Source organism: Sapajus apella, unplaced genomic scaffold (genome assembly GCF_009761245.1).
Source record: "Sapajus apella isolate SASKATOON/1434 unplaced genomic scaffold, GSC_monkey_1.0 scaffold8, whole genome shotgun sequence".
Taxonomy (NCBI): Eukaryota; Metazoa; Chordata; class Mammalia; order Primates; family Cebidae; genus Sapajus; species Sapajus apella.
The window spans coordinates 1,891,025-1,911,022 of record NW_022436948.1 but is presented as its reverse complement, the minus strand read 5'-3'; the positions used below and the strand labels follow the sequence as shown (position 1 = coordinate 1,911,022).

Genomic DNA, 19,998 nt, shown 5'->3' with positions numbered 1-19,998 from the left:
TCAGGTCATCAACTCCAATCGGTCATTCAGCCGGAGCCTCGGACAATAGTGCTTTCTGCTGGGAACCCTTAGACAGGTCTCTGAGGGAGCTCTGACTCCTGTCTCCCCAAAACAGCGCCCCTGTCAGCAGGACGCAGTTAAGACTGGTCTTCACCTTTATTCTTATCCTTATTCTAATGGCAATTACACGTACTTCTTCAGACGGGGAAGGACAGATGCAGGAGGCAGATGGGGACCTGCCCAGGACCAGTCTGTGCATGCCGCAGCGGGCTGGGGGTCAGTCTGCACTCTGGGAGGATGCGGTGGAGCCGTGGGAAGTTTGAGGTTCGAGCTTTGTGAAGGGAGCAGGGGGATGGAGCCTGGTCCCTGGGCTCACGCCTGGTATTTGATCTATGAGGTGGGAGCCTGTTGGCAGGACTTCTTTTTTTGCTGAGAGCTTTTTTTTTAGTAAATTCTGCTTTCCTCACCTTTGAATGTGTCCATGTGCCTAATTTTTTCCTGGTTGTGGGATAAGAACACCGGTTTCAGCTGAGCTAAGGAGTAAAAATCCTGGGTCAGGGACACATGGAGTGCCTGACATGGAGCCTGGACATGTGAACTATGGAAAATTCCTGTCTAAGCAGGAGACGCACTTTCCAAACAATCACCTGCTTTACTTTTCAGTATTTTATTAAATGTTATGATAATTGTGTTGGTGCTGTTAGCAGAAAAACCAAATTCTGTAAAATTAAATTTTAAAGAGGTTTATTCTGAGCCAATATGGCTGATGATGGTCCACTAAAACACAGTCTCATGAGGCCTGAGAAAGTGGGAGAGTGCCTGATGTGGTTGTGTTATGGGTTTGTTCTTTTTTTTGTTTTGTTTTTGAGGGAGTCTTCCTCTGTCACCCAGGCTGCAGTGCAGTGGCGCGATCATGGCTCACTGCATGCCGGGACTCCTGGGCTCAAGGGCTTTTTGCGCCAGGAGAGAAATCTGGTTTTCAGGTTTTTCTGGGATTCCCTTGGCCAAACGGAGGTCCATTCAGTTGGCGGGAGGCTTCCAATTTTATCTTTAGTTTAGTGCCGTTTTACACATTTTTGTATTAATATTTAAGGGAAAATCCAGAGAAAAAATCCCAAAAAATTATTTAGCACTTAGAGTCTTATGTTCACAGAATTTTTTGAACTCTAATTTCAATTAAATTGATTTTAATTTTGGTGCAGAGAAGCATGATGAGCAACACGAGACTTCCTGGAACAGAAATACCTGCTTACAGCTGTGAGGATGTGGAGCCTCTGTGTCTTTGGAAAAACAGATCCTTTTACTGGCCCTGGCCCTGGCGGAAGTCTGGCTCAGCGGGGTCGGGGTCCCCTGAGTCCTGTGCTGCCCTTGTTAGACCCCGCAGGGCGTCGGCAGCTCTCAGGGGGCCCCAGTCCAGGCCTGAGTCAGCCTCTCGGAGGGAGGCCACCGGCTGCGTTTACCAGCACCGAGGTTGGGAAGCCCTGCTCCAGGGCAGCGCCTCTCAAAGGTTTTCCAGGACCAGCCCCAGGGCTATCACCTGGGAACACATTAGAAATGCAAATTCCCAGGCCACGCCCAGCCCTTCAGAGTCAGCAGGCAGGGCTGGGGCCAGCCCTGTCTTAACAAGCCCTCTGAGTGGCTCTGATTCTCCCTAAGGACCGGGAACCAGAGCTGGGACTTGGGGAGACATTCAGCCAAGCTGGGACTAGCATTGTGAGGCATTTGGGAAGCGGGGCCAATGGATGAGGAGGGACAGTGGCAGGCAGGGGAATGAAGCCCAGGTTGACGAGAAAGAGTGAAATCAGAGTAACTGCAAGGAAAGGCCAAGAACCCCGCAGTCAGCGCACAGCCTTGGACGTGGCCCATGGGCAGGGAGGGGCAGACCTTGGGCTTCACTGGATGTCAGGGACCAGGACCCTGGAAGGAAGGTTAGGAGCAGGGAAGCAGCGCCACCCCTCACACCCCACCCGGAGGCCTCGGTCGGTCCAGGGCGCCGGCAGGGAGCCAGTGAACAGACAACCTCGCTAGGGATCCCGACACAAGCACCGCGGCTGCCCCCAGGCAGGCCGGAGAGACCTGGGCTCGGCTTCTTTCCAGACCTCGAAGTATTTCAGCGTCCTCACCTGGCTGTGAGCCACAGGTTTAGAGAGAGGCCAAGACTGGGGCAAGGAAGCCCAAGGAGAAGGCTGGATCCCCTCACGGGGGTGGCCCTGGATTCCTTCTCGCAGCCAGGCATCACTGGGGGTCTCCAGACAATGGATACGGGCTTCAGTGAAGGAGCCCCAGTGAGTGTGTCTGTTTGCCAGCTCTGTGCCTGCGCCCTAGGCTGACCGAGGCCTCTGGGTGGGGTGTGAGGGGTGACGGTCCTAACCTTTGCTTCCAGGGTCCTGGTCCCTGGCGTCCAGTGAAGCCCAAGGTCTGCCCCTCCCTGCCCGTGGGCCTCGATCAGGGCTGTGAGCCAACTGCGGGATTCTTGGCCTTTCCTTTCAGTTACTCAAATTTCACTCCTCCAGGGCTGGTCCAGGAGACCCAGCTTGGTGCAGGGCCTGTGGTCCTCCAGCAGCATGCTCTGTGCCCACCAGCCACTGGGGAGGGGCTTCCAGGAGAAACACCGACGGCAGCACCCCACGCACTGGGCTCCCCGCACCAGTGCTGGCACTTGGCAGTGCCAGTCACCCAGAGTCCTCCTGCCCCAGGAATGGAACCGTCCTCAGGCCGGGCACTGTGTCCTCGTTGGTGGTATCTAGGGATGGGGCACACAGCCCAGCCTCTGCCCAGGAGTTGGAGGCCCTTGGCCAAATCCCAGCTACCCCCGCCCCTCAGGCTGAGCAGATGCCCATGTGTGCCGAGCCAACCAACCAACAAACGTCCCTGCCGTGTGCATGCCGGGGCGGACAGACCACTTGCTAGGGATGTGGGGCTCCCTGAGGCCTCACAGCATGTGAACCTCATGCTGTGAACCCCAGGAGGCCTCACAGCAGCCTGGCTGTGTCCCTGCATCCCACAGAGGCCCCAGGGTCCGGGTCTGGGGCAGAAGCCCCAGCTCCCACTGGTTCTGAGCAGGTGGAGGGGCAGGAAGGGAGCCAGGCCTCTCAGCTTCGTGGTCAGACGGCCTTGCTGGGAGCCCACGTGGCTGTGTGTGTTGGCAGAGGTCAGCGACACCTGACCACCTCCACGCTGGCCCCTGCGGCTCCGTTCCCGCATCCTCCCTGGGAATGTGCTGTGCCCTCAGGTCAGGTTTCCTCCACGGGCTGCTGTCCATCAGCCAGGGGATGAGATTCGTCAACACTGTTGCTTACAGAACCGCACACACATCACTAGCTCGGTTCTTGTTCCAATAATAGTGGTTTTTTTTTTTTGCAAATTTAATTCCTTGATCCATTGTGGTTGGGTGGAGTTTTGTAAAAGGTAGAATTAAGTGCCAGGTGTGTGTTAGATAATTGAACCAAGCTCACAAGGCACAGGTCAGTGAGTGTGACAATTGTCAGAGGCTGGCAGAGACGGTGATGGCCTCAGCTCTCACAGAGAACATTCCCCAAGGGAGCAGAGCCTGGCAGGAGGCCTCCCTGGGAATTCACCAGAAACTTCAGATGCCAGTTACAGGGGAGCATCAAAACCGAGAATGCCGCATCTGTGCCCAGGCCCTGGCCCGCAGCGACCTAACCCCTTCCAGAGGCTCTGCTCGCTGGGGCATGCACCCCTTCCCTGCAGCCTCAGGAGCTCCAGTGCCTGCTCCAGCACCCCGCAGGGTAAACGTTCACAGGCCCAGCACCAGGCTCCCTGTGCCACCGTGAACAAAACTCGCCCTTGGTGGATGAAGTGCCTCTCCACCAGCCCCAGGGCCGCAGAGGCAATAGGACATCCAGCCAGGATCTGCAAGACAGCATCTCAAGAGCACAGCCTCTTCACACCCACAGGGCCTCGCCAGAGAAGCACAGGCTCCTGGGTGTGCCCTGTCCCTGGGACTCTCGGCTCAGGGCTCACAGGTCAGGAGGTGGGACCCCAGTGGCAGAGGCAACAGCCAGCCACATGCTCCCCATGTCCCATGGACTGCATATGGAAAGAGGTGATTCCCAAAAGGAAATGGGGGAGGAGGTGTCACCCAAATCAGGGATAATGGGTACTGTGGCCGAATACACAAGCGTGTCCTTGCAGCATCTCACAGGCCCCCACATACAAAACAGGTCCCCCATTGCTCCAAACCTGTTCCCGGCCCCTCAGTGCTCCCTGTGGCTCCAGCCGCCCCCTGCCCAGGGCCCCACTGGCAAGCCTTCATCCCCTGTTTCTCCTTCCGCCCCCTCTGAGCCATTGGCCCATCCTGTGGACTCCACTCCGAACCCATCTCCAGTGCACCTGCTGTCTCCCTCTCCATAGAGCCCCATTGTCCCCACCCCCACTTCAGCCTCAGCCTCCTCCTCCTCCTCCTTCAACCCAATCCAGCAGCAAGAGGGAACCGCCAACACGTGGCTCTTCAACCTCCCCCAGCCTCTCCCTGCTGGAGGGATAAGCTCCAACCCCCCAGGCTGCCCTGTGGAGCCCACTGCACCAGACCTCTCCCCATCAGCTCCGCCTGGGAGGCCTCTGCAGGAGGCTCAACCCGCTGGCTCCTGGACCCCTCACCCTCTGCTCAGCTCGGCCTATTGCTTGCGATGCTCCCAGAGCAACCCTGTCCAGCCACAGCAGACGGGAAGCCCCTCACACCCACCCAGGGCTGTGTGGGCTCTTGCTGTGCACCTACGCAGCTCCTCATAGTCGCGAGCACTGGATGTTTCCGTCATCCATTTTCACTTGCGTGTCGTCCGTCTCCCCAAATCCACAGGGGTCACAGGCTGCCGAATGTTTCTCCACTATTATCCCAGCACTAAGCACAAGGCCGGGCACTTGATGGGTAGTAAATAAGTGTTGAGAGAAAAGAGCGGAAGAAACGGAGGAACAAGGAAGAGAGGGAGGGAAGGGAGGGAGGGAGGAAGGAAAGGGGGATTTTTAAACTTCTCACATCTAGCAATTTGTTGACAACTTATTGCATAAAGATGTGATTTTGGCAGCAGGAGCCAGGAAATGCTCAGTGCTTCTCTGTGTGCTGAGCCTCTGGCATGGCCTGGCTGCCTGGGGCTGACAAGCTGTGTGTGCACACAAGAGTGCATGTGTGTGTCCATGAATGTGTGTGAGCGTGTGTGTGCGCATGTGTGAGTGCGTGTGCACACATGCTAGTGCACGTGCTGTGTGCATGTGCATGTGTTCACGCATGCTTGTGTGCATGTGCATGCTGTCATGTGTGCATGCGAGTGCACTATGCACATGTGTATGTATCTGTGCATGTGTATGTGCATGTGAGTGTATGTGCATGTGTGTGCATGAGCGTGCATGTGAGTGTAGCTGTCTAACCACCAAGAGCAATAACCTCATTAGATTCCAAGGCTGTGTGAGTCACCTTCTGCCTCAGGTAATTAAAACTGGGGAAAGGCCCATGGCTTTGAATGGGGTAGATAGAATCTAGCCAGATAAAGGAAATGATTGCATCTCCAGGTGGCTGAAGGGGAGGAAGCTGGACTCATTCCGAGTGTGACTCCAGGTTTTCAAGTGTAAAACACGGGGAGGTGTCAGTCGGGTGCCACTGCTAATGAGGCAGCCTGCGACTGGTCTCAACTTGCGTCTGTGCCTGTGAAAGATGAAAGTGCAGCACCTCGTGAGGAATCACATGACTCCACGTCTAAGCTGCTTAGGGCCCAGCTACCGGTTCTGTGTGTCTGTGGCTGGGCTGAGTGTTTGTAGAATCTCGTGTCAAAGCACCCACCCTCAGGGGCTCCTAGGGGAGGCCAGTTCTGTCCAGCAGACGGGAGAGATGGTGCTGATGAAGAGGACAGCACGGAACTGTTTGCTGAGCACTCGCCACACACCAGGTTCTGTGTCCAAAAGCACAGCAGCCGCTCCCACAACACAGCTTGCGCGGCAGCTCCAGGACTGTCCCATCCAGAGCCCAGCTCTTGGCCACTCCACGAAGCCATCAGTGAAGAGGCGGCTATGGCTTTGGTTGCAGGGTGCATGGGCTCAGGGTGGGTTTCAGTCAAGCCTTGATTTCTCATCATCGCAGCTTCTCAGAGGAGTCAGTTCACAATGAGCAGAACAGCTTCCTGGAGAACCCTCCATGTAGGAGGTAGCCGTGGAAAAGGTGCCTACACGTGGCTCTGATATGAAAACCTAAGCTCTGGGCTGAAAACAGTGCAGCATTAATACACTGGCGAGGCGGATGGAAGAAAAGCCCACCTGCATCTGTGCGTCTGTGCGTCTGTGTGGTAGCAAACTGAAGAAAACCACCTGTGAGTCTGTGCCGTCTGCATGCTGATGGCCTTTCCAGAGCTCGAAAGCATTTCTAAAATCTCGTGAGGACCATCAAAGAGGTAACAAGCCAGTGAGTATTCCTGGGCCAAGGCCCAAGAGAGGACAGAAAGCCAAGAGATGGGCCCAGGGTTTGGAACCGCTTTGCTCTGGGGGCCTTTGACAGCGGGCAGGAGGCAGCTAAGCAGCTGAGCTAAGTCGCCCATGACCTGCGGAGCAGGAACTGGGGTCTGCCTGACAAAGGTGGGTGCCATGGGAGGCGCCTCTGCCTCATGCCAGGACCCAGAGGGCTGCACTGTAGGACCAGGGTGAGCAGAAGACAAGTCAGCCCTTGCACAACTTGCAGCCTGGCTTCTAGGCATTTGGGGTGGGAAAACATCAAGTCCAGAAATTATGTTAAGGAAATCTCCAAATACTGATGCCTGGCAGGAGCAATGTTTAAAATCCTATCTGGAAGAAAATAACACTATCCTAGGCCTCAAATTATTTTTTATGAATAAGTTTTCAAATAAAATGCCCAGAATACAAAGATAACCAAGCATACAAGGCTACACAACAACACGAGCAAAAGCTGGCCAAAACAACAGAAAACAGACCCTCAAAGACTCCAGATTAGATATAGATGTAGACATCTGGGCAAGCTTGGAGATTTTGGCAGGAAACTAGAAATTGTGAAAAGTGGAATGTGCATGTTTGAAACACTACAAACAAATTGCCACAAACTTAAAAATAACAATTTATTCTTGTGCAGTTCTGGAGGTTGGAAGATCAAAATGAATCTCCCTGAACTATTCCAACGTATTTTCAACTCAAATCCTGGAAGGAAAGGGGAGAGAAAATGGGGAGAAAGGAACATTTGAACAGATACTAGCCAGAAATTTTCCAAAACTGATAAAGTGCATCATTCTGCAGATTTGAGAGACCACGAGAAATCCAAGCTGGATAGAGCAAAAGAAACACAGAGCTAGACTCATCATAGTGAAACTACAGAAAACTAAAGTCAAAGACAAAGCATTAAAGCAGCCAAAGAAAAATGCAGATTTCCTTTAGAGGAGCCCAGGAAGCCGCACAGTGGCCATGGGAGCCAGGAGCCAATGGGGTGGCATTTCCCAATCTACAGTTCTCCCACCATGCAAATGCCCCTGCAGGCCACCTCTGTGCTTATACAGCAGCTGGGCTGGTAAAACGGAAACTTCAGCATCCAGCCACCTAGAAGCACCACTATTCCCCAGACATTTACAGGGAACTGTTCTGTATAATGAGTTAAATGTCCCCTGGGTGACAGAGTAAGACTGTCTCAAAAAAAAAAAAAAAAATACCATCTTGATCCTCTTTGTAATAATTTCTTTGAGACCCCCCCCACCAGTAAAAATTCAAATTACTTTTTAATTTGCAAAATGTATTAAGGCCTGGGTGCAGTGGCCCACGCCTGTAACCCCAGCACTTTGGGAGACTGGCGCAGGAGGACTGCTGGAGCCCTAGAGCCTAAGGCCAGCCTTGGCAATGTAGCAAAATCCCATCTCTGCAAAAAACACAAAAATTGGCCAGGTGTTGTGGTGCATGCCTGTAGCCCCAGCTACTTGGGAGGCTGAGGAAGGAGGACTGCCTGAACCTGGGAGGTTGAGGCTGCAGTGAGCCACTGCACTCCAGCCTGGACAAGAGAGTGAGACCCTGTCTCACACACACAAAAAAAGCTTAAGAATGGGCAGAACTGGAGTGATGGAGAAGAGGGAGGGCACTCCCACTGAAACTCAGGATTGCAGGAAGTTTCTAGAGGGTCAATGGCTAGAGCACCAAAGCATGCTGGAGGAGCAGGGAGGTCTGGTCTGGACACCAGGTTTGACCCAGAGGGCCCCAGATCTGTTTTGCAGGGCTACCAGGCCCCACATTGAACCCTATGGACAAACGTTTCTCCTGAGACTTGTCTAGTCTTGGCATGTGATGGGGCCTCTGCTTCCCTGCTCCCCTCGACAGCTGTCCAGCTGTCTTAAGGACACCATCAAGAATATGAACAAAGATAGCATTTGCAATGGTTTCTGTGGCAGCAAAGACCTGACTTCCACAGGGAAGACTGATGGGGCCTCTGAGGTGGCTCTAAAGTGGGGGCCACTCAGACGCCTGAATGCCAGCTGGAGGAAGTGCGTGTAGAGGCTGGGAAAGGCGCCAGTCTGTGCTCAGGAAAAGTGCAGGCTGAACATCGCCTGTGCTCTGCAGTTGGTGACTACAGTTCATCAGGGCCCCATCTCAGCGCCAGAGACGCCAGCAGGCAGGCAGCATGGAAAAGCCCCCACTTGGCCTGACCAGGCCCACCCTCGCCACTTCTGCCACCCCCTGCATCCTGCTATACAGCACTGGGCCGGGTATTAAAATATGTGTCCAAAGCCCACGGCACAAGACCAGGCCACCTAGAAGCAATTATCCGTGCTGATCCAGGAACATGGATATATTTTAGCTCTGGCTTTTTGCTAATCTTTCTTATTTTTCCAAAATGATCATAAATTCATTTTTCATTGAAAATTATAAGGCTTTTTTTCAGTTCTTTGTCTATTTAATGACAGGCCACTGCCACAGTCCAAGTGAGAAAGAACCTAGAACACAGGTGGGATAGTCTGAGAGTCACCAGGACACGGCACCATGTGCCAAGGCAGGGCCTGGCAGGGAAGGCAGGGGACCCTTGACCTGATGCACGGGGCAGCTGGGACTGGCGAATGGAGTTCCAGCCACAATGACTAGACCACCCAGACGGTTTGGGACAGGAAGGGCAGGGAGGGCGTGCACAGACATTTTGACAAAACAGGAGGAGACGGTGGAGGGTGCTGGAAGGCGGATAGCAAGGCAGAATCCCAGAGAGCCTACACGGAAGGGGCAGCTGAGGGGCTGCCGAGGAGGAGGCTGCACAGTAGAGAGCTGGGAGGGAGGCGGGTCGTGAGAGGCGTGGAGGTGGAACCCCAAAGTCCCCGAATGCTGAAAACCAGCGCCAGGCTGGGTGAAATGTGAACGCAACAGTGGAGGTGGTTTAAAGAGCAGCTTGACTGACAGTTCCCCTCTGCCCCTAGCAGAGGCAAAAGCACATGGTGTTGTGGGTAACGCACCTCAGGCCATGCCTGGCTGTCAGAAGAGACCGAGCACACAGAGGGAAGGCCCCACTGTCTGGGGGGCTGGACTGCCTTCCTAGAAGCCCCCACCAGCCTGGGTGCCTGAGTGACTCTGTGGGACACAGCCCCTCTGAAGAGAGCTCACTGGACTGCTTGGTAATGGGTGCGAGAAGCAAACCTCCCTCAAGCCCTAAGGTTTGGGGACCATTTGCTTCTGCAGCATAAGCCAGGCTCACTCTAACAGAAACACGTCCCCATCCTGGATCCCCCAAAATCATATGCAGCCCGCATGGGTGGCCACAAGCAGCCCCATGTGGTCCACAAATCCCCAAGGCCAGTTCCTGAAGCCCAGCATGGTCCTGCGGCCAGAGGGCGGCACCTCCCTGACCTGCAGGGCTCAGCCCTCAGGGGTTGGCGGAGGGGGCCAGCCAGTGTCTGAGGCGAACCCCTCAGGCTGCACTCTCTGCCAGTGCAGAGCTCCAGGCACAATGAGCGACAGCCTCAGCCACCAAGGCTCACCTGGGGTGTGAGCCGGCACCCACGGGCCACCTCCTCTGCCACCTGCAGGTGGACACCGTCCTCCCTGATGTGGGGCTGCAGGGACCCCGGCTCCCCCTGCAGAGACACTCACCTGCTAGCCAAGCCTGTGTAGGCTGGCAAATCAGATGATGCAGGTGGCTAATTTATTTATGACAAACAGGCTCAATTTAGGTTAATCACTTCTTAAGGCATCCACACACACTGAGGGCCAGGCCAGGGAGTGCTGTCTGATGGGCCTGCTGCCAGCCGCCCAAGGCCAGTGCCAGCTGGAGGTATCTGCCCCATGGTGGGCACTCCAGGAGTGGGACGAGCCCAGCTGGAGGAACATCAGGCGTCACATGTCCGGGGCTTGTACACTTGGCGCCTGGGCGGTTTGTGGTGCACATAGGTGTGCATGCAGAACCTGTTTGCCCCCAGGTCCTGCAGCCCCTCACCGTCCCCTGGAGCTGTGTGTCCTGTGGCACCTCATAAATGTGGGGCCCCTTGTGAGACCTGGGGCCCCTCCTCACTGTTGCCAGCTGGCCCCTGGGCTCCCGCCGCAGCCTCCTCCTTCCTGGACTCTGCCCTTTTCCATACAACAGCACAAGTGAACCTTCTCGTCTGGACCCGGGGCTGCAGGGCCCACCAGAGCTGTGCCACGCCTCCCTCACATCCCCCACCCCCAGGCGCAGCCCCACCAGGCTGGCTCAGGAGCCCCTGCCTCTCCCTAAGTTCCATCCTCATTCCAGAACCAGCTGCTGCCCTGGGCCCTCCCCACCCTGACCTGGCTCCCTCTCCTGAGTTTCCAGCCTTCCCTGAGCCCTCTGAGGCAGAACACCCCTTCAGGGCCAGCCTCTCCAATCTGCTGTGGCTTTGGCTGACAGTTTTTCTTCAGAGAAGGGGAAAGTCCAGGACGTCTTCCGCGAACAGTTACATTGCTTTTCTCTCCATGCTCGTCCCTGCCTTGTTCTGAGGCGGCCGGCTCCAGCTGTGCTGAGCTGCCCGGAGCAGGGGAGACATTCTCAGTACGTTCCAAATTCCAGCCAGAGAAGGTGGGGAGGGCACCATGGAGCTCCTGGGGACATTGAGGGGAGGAGGGTTGGGCAGGTCCCCTCACTCGGGCATGGACCAATGAAAGTTCTCAGCTCCCCAAAGCTCCACACACAGAGAAAAGCCCCCCGCCAGGCAGGAAAGCTCCCAAGAGAGCTCTGCCGCCGCCGCAGCCACCACCACCTGGCCCTAAGGAGTGAGTCCACGCTGGCCCTGAGGAGGGAGGACCCAGACCACAGCGGGGCCTTGAAAGCTGAAAACGTTGGAACCACCCCCCACAGAAGCAGAACACACTTCAGCCTGAAGCTAATAAGGTTAATTCCCTGCTTTCAAAGATCTCCAGAGAAATTTCAAAAACCTAGAGTCTGGTTCAATTCAAAATATTCACAAAAAATAAAGTTACTCAACATACGGTGAATTTAAAAATTACAATTCCCAAGGAAAAGATAATCAACAGATGCCAACCCCAAGACGAGGCCGAGACTGGAACCATCAGACGAGGCTGCAAGGCGGTTACGGCAGCCATCCTCCGGAGATGAAGGTGGACACACCCGGACGGCATGAGGAGACAGGCGTCCTCAGCAGAGAAACAGGGAGCAGGAAGAAACCTCCATCAAGACTGCAGAATTAAAAGACGTCCTCCCAGGGTGCCCCCACAGCCCAGGGTCCAGACCCCAGGCCAGCACCCAGAGGGGCTGGCCCTGACCACAGCCCCTCCCCAACCCCTACCCAGACCTCAACCAGCCTCACAGTCCCCTCCTGGGCAGGGTTTCCAGAATCCACCTGTCCTTGGTGTGTTCACTATCCCTTGGCAGCCTGGAATCTTTGTACCTGTCCCCTGTCCCCTCCTTGTGTCCAGGTAGCATCCCCAGGGCCCTCACCTCCAGCACACATATGTGGCCTGCAGAAACCTCATCAGCTCAGGGGGCCATGGTGGAGGGGGCGTCCTGGGTAGAGGAGGTGGGGCTGTCCTGGGGTGCCTTTCTGTGCAGCTAGAGCAGTTGTGTATCCTATGAACAAACTGATATAGACTAGCTCTCCTCTCTGAAAAATCAGCAACCTCATCTACACAGAGACTGGAGAAGCCCAGCAGGAGCAGGAATCCTAGAAGTGGGAGGCAAAGCCTGTGGACACCACCCTCGCTGTGGCCCATGTGGTGAACTTGGCCTGCTGAACCCCAGGAAAGGTAAGAAGCCCCATCACCCAGAAAATGAGACCCTAGAGCTTCCCTGGCCGCCCCAGCAGCCCTTCCCATCCCAGGAGCCAGACAGGAGCAAGGGAAAGCCAAGGATGGCACTCAGCCAGACAGGCAAACAACTGTGGCCTACCAGTGCCAGCAGACAAAACCCAGAAACACAAAGTAAACGAAATGGTAAAGATCGCTATCAGCCCCCAAGGCTATCTGTGCAGAAAGGGTCCACACAGTGGGCGGGGATGGCCGTCCTGAGGCCCACTGGCTGGGGTGGCCCTTGGCTGGTGTCTGGGAACTAGGATTTTGGAGGGCTCCCCCTGCCCCAACTCACTGGACCTGAGCTGTTTGTACCACATGGTTTAGTCAGAACACCCGCGTCCCCACTGGGAGTCTGGAATTATGGCGCAGCCCAGGCAGAAGCTGCTCACCTGACCCATCCCCAGATATACCACCAGGGAGGGCGGCCCCAACATCGCGCACACAGCGCCCCACCTGCTTGCAGGGCGAGACGTGTCCTGCGTGACCCCCACCCCAGGAGAGGCCTCGACAGCCTGAGCCTGGTGTCCCTGGACTCGGGCACAGGCACCTTTCCCTTGCCTGATTTTACTCAGTATCTTCTCCTGTGGGAAGTCATAGCCGTGAATACCACGACCTGCACCACCTGTGGCCTCCTGGAGTATCACCAACCTGGGTGGTCTTGGGGACCCCAACTCAGTATCACCTTAAGAGTTCTTAGTCATTAGAAAGTATGGTTACAGAGAACACTGGGCAAACAAGAGACACTCCTGGGGGCCTGTGCTGATGCACTTGTCCAGAGCACCCCCCAGGAGCGGCCTCAGAACCAGCCCAGGGAACGAGGCACAAAAACAGCAAATCAGTGACCCAGGAATCTGCCTCTTTATTGACATGCTAAGTAACAAGATGCAGAGGCTGGTCTGATCACCGAGGCGGGTCTCATCACGACCAGATCGTGACCACAGAGCACCACAGAGGAGTGATGAGAGGGAGCTGTGCTTGGACGCAACTGCAGGAGGGAAGGGCGATCGGAACAGCCTGCTGGCTTCTAGTGGTGACAAGCCAAATGCACCACTCACACGATGGCGTCTGTTGAAAAAGCTGCAAAATGTTATTTATAGGTTAGTGAACACATCTGTCTCACAGACCCCAACTAAGTAATCTGAGAACTCCAGAGAAAGACCAGAGAGAATGACGGGAGATGAGAAACAGAAGAAAACATGCCAGAGCTAACCCAAGCCTGCAGAGAAGCCCCGCCGTGAGGAATCCAAGGGCCGGGTGTCAACTGGGATAATCGGGTGTGCTCCCTGGGGCAGTGGCCACAGGCTGTCTGTGGTCAGGTGATAATACAACAAACAGACACACACTGCAGGGCAGGGGAAACACCGAACTTTATTTCAACAGAGTGATTTATTTCACACAACAGGGACACCATGGGATTTTTCATTTAATAAATACAAATGAATAAAAATATTTCATTTTGTCAAGAGACTGCCTCCCCTCTCTCTCCTCATCTCAGAAGCTGCAGGCAATAGTGCGCCCTTTGGGGACCGCACCTGCGGCCCCCATTCTACTTGTACAACGACTCTTCTTTACAGAGAGTGCTCCATCTCATTTGCCTGCAAATACTACTTAGGTACAATACCACTCCTTTCCCCATCTCCTTCCGAATTCGAGTTCTTGCCCTGCGTTCCAAATTTTAAATAAGTCCCTTGTGAGAAGGAAAGAATCTGGTGTCCACAGAAGCCCAATGTGGAGCTCCTTCAAGCAGGAACAGTAAACCATGACGCTCTGTGTGGGTTCAGTCACACGGACCACGATCCATTATGGACGGGAGGGAGAGAAGGATCATGTCAAGTCTACTGTATGCCTCGTAGACCATCCCTTATTCAAAAATAGAAATTCCTATTTAAATGTCACCTGTGTGCAACAGGCCTGATATTTGCTTCTGCATGTGGCAGTTCTGTTATTGCTTACACTGTGGCCTCCTGGCCTGTGCTGCTCAGCTGGCCCTGTTAGAGAACATGGGAGCCACATCAAAATCCGAAGTAACAAAACATGGGCTCTGTCCCCAACCAGGGCCCACGGGCCCACATGCCCACCTCCACAGCCCAGTCAAGTGTGGGGATAAGGCACTCCTCTGTGCTCTGGGCTAAGATATGGTAGAGTCCCTTCTGACTTTTGAGTTGCAAAGAATGATTTTGTGCTAATAAATTCCTAGTGCATCCAAAATGTACAAAACCCTAGAGCTTCCAGTTTTTAGGCTGGAAAAGAAAAATTCCTGTAGATCTAGAAGAAACCCTCACTGAAGCTTTAAGACCTCACCTGCACCTGCTCTAGTAACACACTAGTTACTAATACGCAAACTTAAATCTTTGTCGAGTATGGTCAGGAAAAGACTATCCGTCCTTGTGATCAGCAATAAATTTTTCTATGTACCCTATTTCTTATTAATTCACACTTAAAAAAAAGGGTGAATTGCCATTTCCTGGAAGTATTTCTAAGTGTGATGGTTTGTAATACACAACAAATGAAAAAGGTGTAACTAGATTATAACAAAAGCATCTGCCTGTAAAATATGAAGGAAGAAAGGAAGAGCAGATTCCTCATGGGCCACAGGGAGCCAGGAGAGACCCCGAAGCGGTGCTGGGCCTTCCCCTGTGCTGCAGCCACAGGGCCTCATCTCTTCAGAAGGAGCGTCCTGGGTACTCCATCGTCCCTTGGAGGTCTGGCAGGCGCAACCCCCTCAACACTCCAGGAAGGGAGGGAATCCACAGGGAGCCATGGACTGCTGGTTTCAGCGGGGAGAGGTAGTGCTGACAGCTCTGATAACTACCTGAAGCCCTTTGTGAGGAATACTGTAAAACTGCAGTAAGCTGTCAATAGTTGACTAAGTCATCTCAGAAGAGAAGCCTGTTTGGGGTGGGAAAGGTTTAAAAAAAAAAAAAAAAAGATGCTGTGGTTCTTGCAAGTCTGCCTTGTTTGGTACCAGCACAGAGTATCAGTGTCACTAAGAGCTCCGGAGGAGAATGCCGAGCTGCTTGGCGGTGTGTGCGCGCCTGTGGGTGGGAAGGTCTCAGAGTCCCAGAGACTTCTGGACGATCTGCTTGGCAATCTTATAGAACTGCTCCCGGTCATCGCGCCACATTTTGGACGCATCCACGTTAGCTCCACTTTCATCATTTGGCTCTGAAAGAAAAGGGAACACCTTCCACATAAAAAGGAGTCCGACAAGTAAGCAGCCTGGCAAGGTCTCCCATTTATTTAAAACATGGAGGGGGCTTTCAAGAGCTGCATCCCAGAAACAAATAAGAACCTGAGAAGTGCATGGAGTGGGCCCCACCTCCAGGGTGTTGGCCACACAGGTCTCAAAGAGAGCCACTCCTGTGTTCTGAGTGTCTGAAGACGCCAAGACAAGTTGTCATCTGTCTTGCTCTGAACATGCACCAACCACCTAAGGCCCACACGGCCTCCCACAGCACCCACCTGAGCTGCTGCACTTCCGGCACCTGGACAAGCTACACGTGGCCCACCTGCTGCTTATTTCACTTTTCCGAAGACACTCTGCCATGTGACTTCTCTCTCACAGAGCACCTCTCAGCAGAACTGCCCCTCACAGCTCCTACCAGGACGATCCCAAGCACATGTGCAGCCTAAGGCAGAGGGCTGACCCCAGGATACTTGACCTACCCACTAGCCAGCGGCCCTGGCAGTCACTCCAGAACTGCAGTCAGGAGGCATGGAAGAAAGAGCCAGGGCCTGCCAGGAAGGCAGAAGGGACAGAGACCACCACAACTGGATGACGATGTGCCGAAGCTGCGGCTGTGCCGTGTGGTGGCGGCGCTGCTCAGAATGCATGTGGGGGCTGGTTCAGAGCAGAGTGGATGAGGATAAAACCCAGAGCTGACATCTGAGGACAGCCTGAGCCACTGTCTCCCTCCCAGTGTCCAATCCCCTGGCCTGGCTTCCTCCACTCAGCACATGGAGAGAGTTCCGCCTCATCCCTCTTAAGATACACACTCACGTCACAAGCCCTGACCTCACATCTCTCCAGACCCCACTCGACCACACCCAAGGGTTCTGCTGAGAACATCTGAGTGGCCTCATTCTGGCATCCATCCCCGGCCCTCAGCTGGGTCTGCTCCTTCCTCCCAGACTCACCGCCTTCCTTTCCCACACCTTCCCCCGCCTGCCCTGGAGGACTCCTCCCTGCCACGCCATCACACTTTGTCCTGCTCCTTCACCTACTGGCTCATCCAGAAATGACCCATCTTCACTGCCACGACTGATCTTTTTGTCCCATATACCCCAAACTGTTCTCCAAATCCTGCTGCCTCCTGAACCCAGAGCAGCACCTGTGGCAGACAAAGAACCGGGAGTCCCAGAGCCCGTACCTTTAAGGTCTCCCAAACCCAGCCCTCCTCTCAGCCCTAGGACCACTCTTCTCTTCTCTTCTCTCCCAGGCTACTGCAGTACCAAGAAGTCTTTGCTGTCTTCCCACCGCACTATCAGCAACCGCTTCCAGGATGGTCCTTCTCAGGCACAGTTCACATAATATTGCCCCCACTCCCATTCCCAGGGTCTGCCAGGGCTCCTCTCCCTGTAACCTTGGCTCCAGCCTAAATGAGCTGGCAGTGCCCCATCCAGTCAGCCACCTCCTGCCTCTGGGCCTCAGCCCAGGCTGCATCCTTTGCCCCAGATGTCTTGCTCACCCTCCTACCTCATTAACACCTACATATAACACACCCCAGACAGCTCCACCAGGAAGTGGGCTGAGAGTCCATGCCTGTATGATCTCAGGGTGCATCCTGCTGGCCTCCAAATGCTGGGGACTTGGAGGGTTCCCTACGACGCAGAGACACAGAGTTGGGGTTTTGTCACACAGAGCTTTATACCCTTAGTTCAGTGTGTGGCATGTAGTAGGTCCTCAATAAACACCTACTGAGGGAACAAGACGTTCAAGGAACAGAGACCAGATAATTATGGTTGACAATAAAATACACAACACTAGGCTGTACTAGGAAGTCTGCTTACAATTGGAAAAGTGTACACAGATAAAGTCCATTATACAGACAGGACTACCGAGGAAGGAAGTCTGCTCACAATTGGAAAAGTGTACGCAGATAAAGTCCATTATAAAGATAGGGCTACCGAGGAAGGAGGACGCCTGCAGCCTGGGCTTCCACAGCAGCTCCTGCCAGGAGGCTGGGCCTTACCTGCCAGCATGCTCACCACTGACAGCAGTATCTTCTCCACGCTCTGCACAGGACTCCACCGCTCCGCACTGCTCTCGTAGCCCATGGGGTCGTCGCCCGGCGCGTGGAGGATGGAAATGCAGACTCTCCCATCAGGGTAGACTGCAAGGGTCAGAGGCAGCCAGGTGAGCCCAGGAATGGTGCCCCAGGCGTCCCTGCGCTTGGGCAGGCTTCACAGATAACGAAAACAAGGATTGTAGACACAGAAACCAAGCTGTTTGCACAGCTGGGGCACAGCCTGGGGCACTGAGCGTCACGCTTCAAGTCTGCAGGAATCCTGGTGGGGCCTGCTCACTCACTGACGGGCTCCAGGCTGACCCAGTCAGTTCTAATCAGCTGTAGTACTGTTCTACTTTCATATAAATTTTTTGAAGCATTATATCAGTAAGAACAAATGAAAGGTTATCTGGCAAATATTTTATCAAAATATCTAATATGATTAGGATTATTTATAATACTTTTCAGACCTAGTTTCTTAGATATTTCTAATTCTACCATTAAATTCCTGAACTGGTCTGTGTAAAATACAGGTTCACATGGCTATCATAAAGGTAACTGGAATTATTTAAATCTCTAGAAAAAGAAAAGCATCAGGACTTCTCTTGGCAGCTTACTCTAATAGTAAGTAAATTATCAGTACTACCTGGAATGGAGGCCAATGTGTCTAAATCAAATCCCTCTCCACCAAACATTATCATTAAAAAGACACATGAGGTCTGATAAAGGGAAATAAATTTTCAATTCACAGCATGTAATCAGTCCTATCAATAAATTTAAAAGCATGCTATTTTTCTTTTACATATAACTAGGAGAAATTCTCAGGTGGCTCCATATATATACTCAGTAATCCATCTGGATAGACTCAACTGGAAAAGTATAAAGCCATTAAAGTTATAATAGAAACAGCAATTTTAAAATACATTTATTTGACTCACCTTAATTCATGAGTTCTGAATTTCATGAAAATTTCCAAATGTTAATAGTGATCACTGACCTTCAAACAGGCTTGTCTTCCATACCTGGTCCTGTGTTTTTCCACTCATCCACTGTTTCAGTGGTGAATGCTCTCTAGCTATCCAGGAACTGAACCACAACCTCTCACTCAAGGAGAGTTGAAGAAACTAGATGCATACTTGTCCTGGACATTAGGCTGTCCGCCTAAGAACTACATCCACGAAATCTCCAAGTTTCCCCCTTCTGTGCTGCCTTCTCCAGGTGGTGGTCCCATAGGGTGACACTGTGCATCCACAGACGCACCCAAACCACCTGTGTCCCTGCCACAGCCCCTCCTTCACCAAGTCTCAGCAGCGCCATGCCCTAAACCTCTCATGGATCCACCCACACCTCTTCATCTTTCACACCCACAACATTCGGTTCCCAAGCTGCCAGTGTGCCTACCCTTGACCACCCCGCCCAAAGGCCCGCCTGGCTTCCTCCCATCTACCCTTTGCACTATACGCAGAGGGAGCCTTCGGAGATCACTCTGGTCATGCTACTCCCTTGGGGACTTGCAATGGAGTTCTGCTGCTCCCAGGAGAAAACATCAAAACCTTTAGGATTGACCAAAAGGCCTGAGGCCTTCTTCTACCCTTACTTTCTGTGCAGGGCCTGTGCATGTCAAGGGCCCCTCCACCCCGAATCACTTATGTAACTCCTGCTTCCCTCCCTACAGATGGTCCGTCCAACCACCACGTCTGCAGGCTGCTTCCTGGACCTTCCTGATGTGACTCTGCATTTATTTGTATGATTCTTCCATCAATGTCCATCCCTGTCCTTAGACTGTAAGCTCCTGAAGGTCAGTTATTATTTGCTCTACACCATATCCCAGCAACTTTCAGTATATGTGTTGATTTTTTTTAAGTATTTATTGACTGTCTAATTTTTATGATATTGGTAGACCTATAGTTCTCACAGATAACTTTTACAAAATCAAAATAATCCAATTACAGTAAGGCAAAAACTTACAATTATATTATCTGAGCATTAAAAATAATTATCAGAACATTAAAAAAAAAATCAGACCACCTACAGCACATAGTCACATCACGTAATCAGTCTATGGCCATGTCTGTCTCTAATGCCACGTCACAGGTATTTTTCGTAATAATATATTTATCCTCAATACAATCTTAGTATTTTATTTAATTACCTACAATCGTCTTCATGGTTGTATTTTACAGCTAACCAACCTGAAACTGACCATTTCAATTACTCTTACGTACCAATTATATTTTTTAACTTTTTATTACAGAGAATCCCACACTCAAGTAGACAGCGTATCATGAGCCTCTCTGTTATCTAACTCAGGCTCATGGCCAGTCTCCCTGAAAGAAGGCACGCCTCTGAGCCTCCTGTGCACACAAGACTGAATTAGAGCTGAGATAAGAGAAGTGCAGAACTGTCTCTCAGGGGGCCGCCCACTACCTACGTGTACCAATACCTGCAGTAAATGAGAAGTCCTCAACGAGGGTTAGCAAGTCCAATAGCAGAGAGTATTTCCACCAGGGAAGCGGGGAGGTGGAGGCAGTCCTGAAAA

General features: G+C 52.9%; 2 protein-coding genes across 5 annotated transcripts in view; one reads left to right on the top strand and one right to left on the bottom strand.

Moving 5' to 3' along the window:
* PWP2 (PWP2 small subunit processome component) overlaps positions 1 to 19,998 on the top strand; it is a 613,222-nt gene that overhangs the window by 534,653 nt on the left and 58,571 nt on the right. The window lies entirely within an intron of this gene.
* UBE2G2 (ubiquitin conjugating enzyme E2 G2) overlaps positions 13,575 to 19,998 on the bottom strand; it is a 40,198-nt gene continuing 33,774 nt past the window's right edge. For 2 of the 4 annotated variants that reach the window (XM_032276586.1, XM_032276590.1), the window contains 2 exons: positions 17,424 to 17,564; positions 13,575 to 15,396 (listed from right to left, as the gene is read on the bottom strand). In XM_032276586.1, the coding sequence (XP_032132477.1) occupies positions 15,284 to 15,396; positions 17,424 to 17,564 (254 nt within the window). In that variant the 3' untranslated portion in view covers positions 13,575 to 15,283. The remainder of the gene's footprint in view (positions 15,397 to 17,423; positions 17,565 to 19,998) is intronic. The other 2 variants (XM_032276587.1, XM_032276588.1) reach the window with 2 other exon arrangements.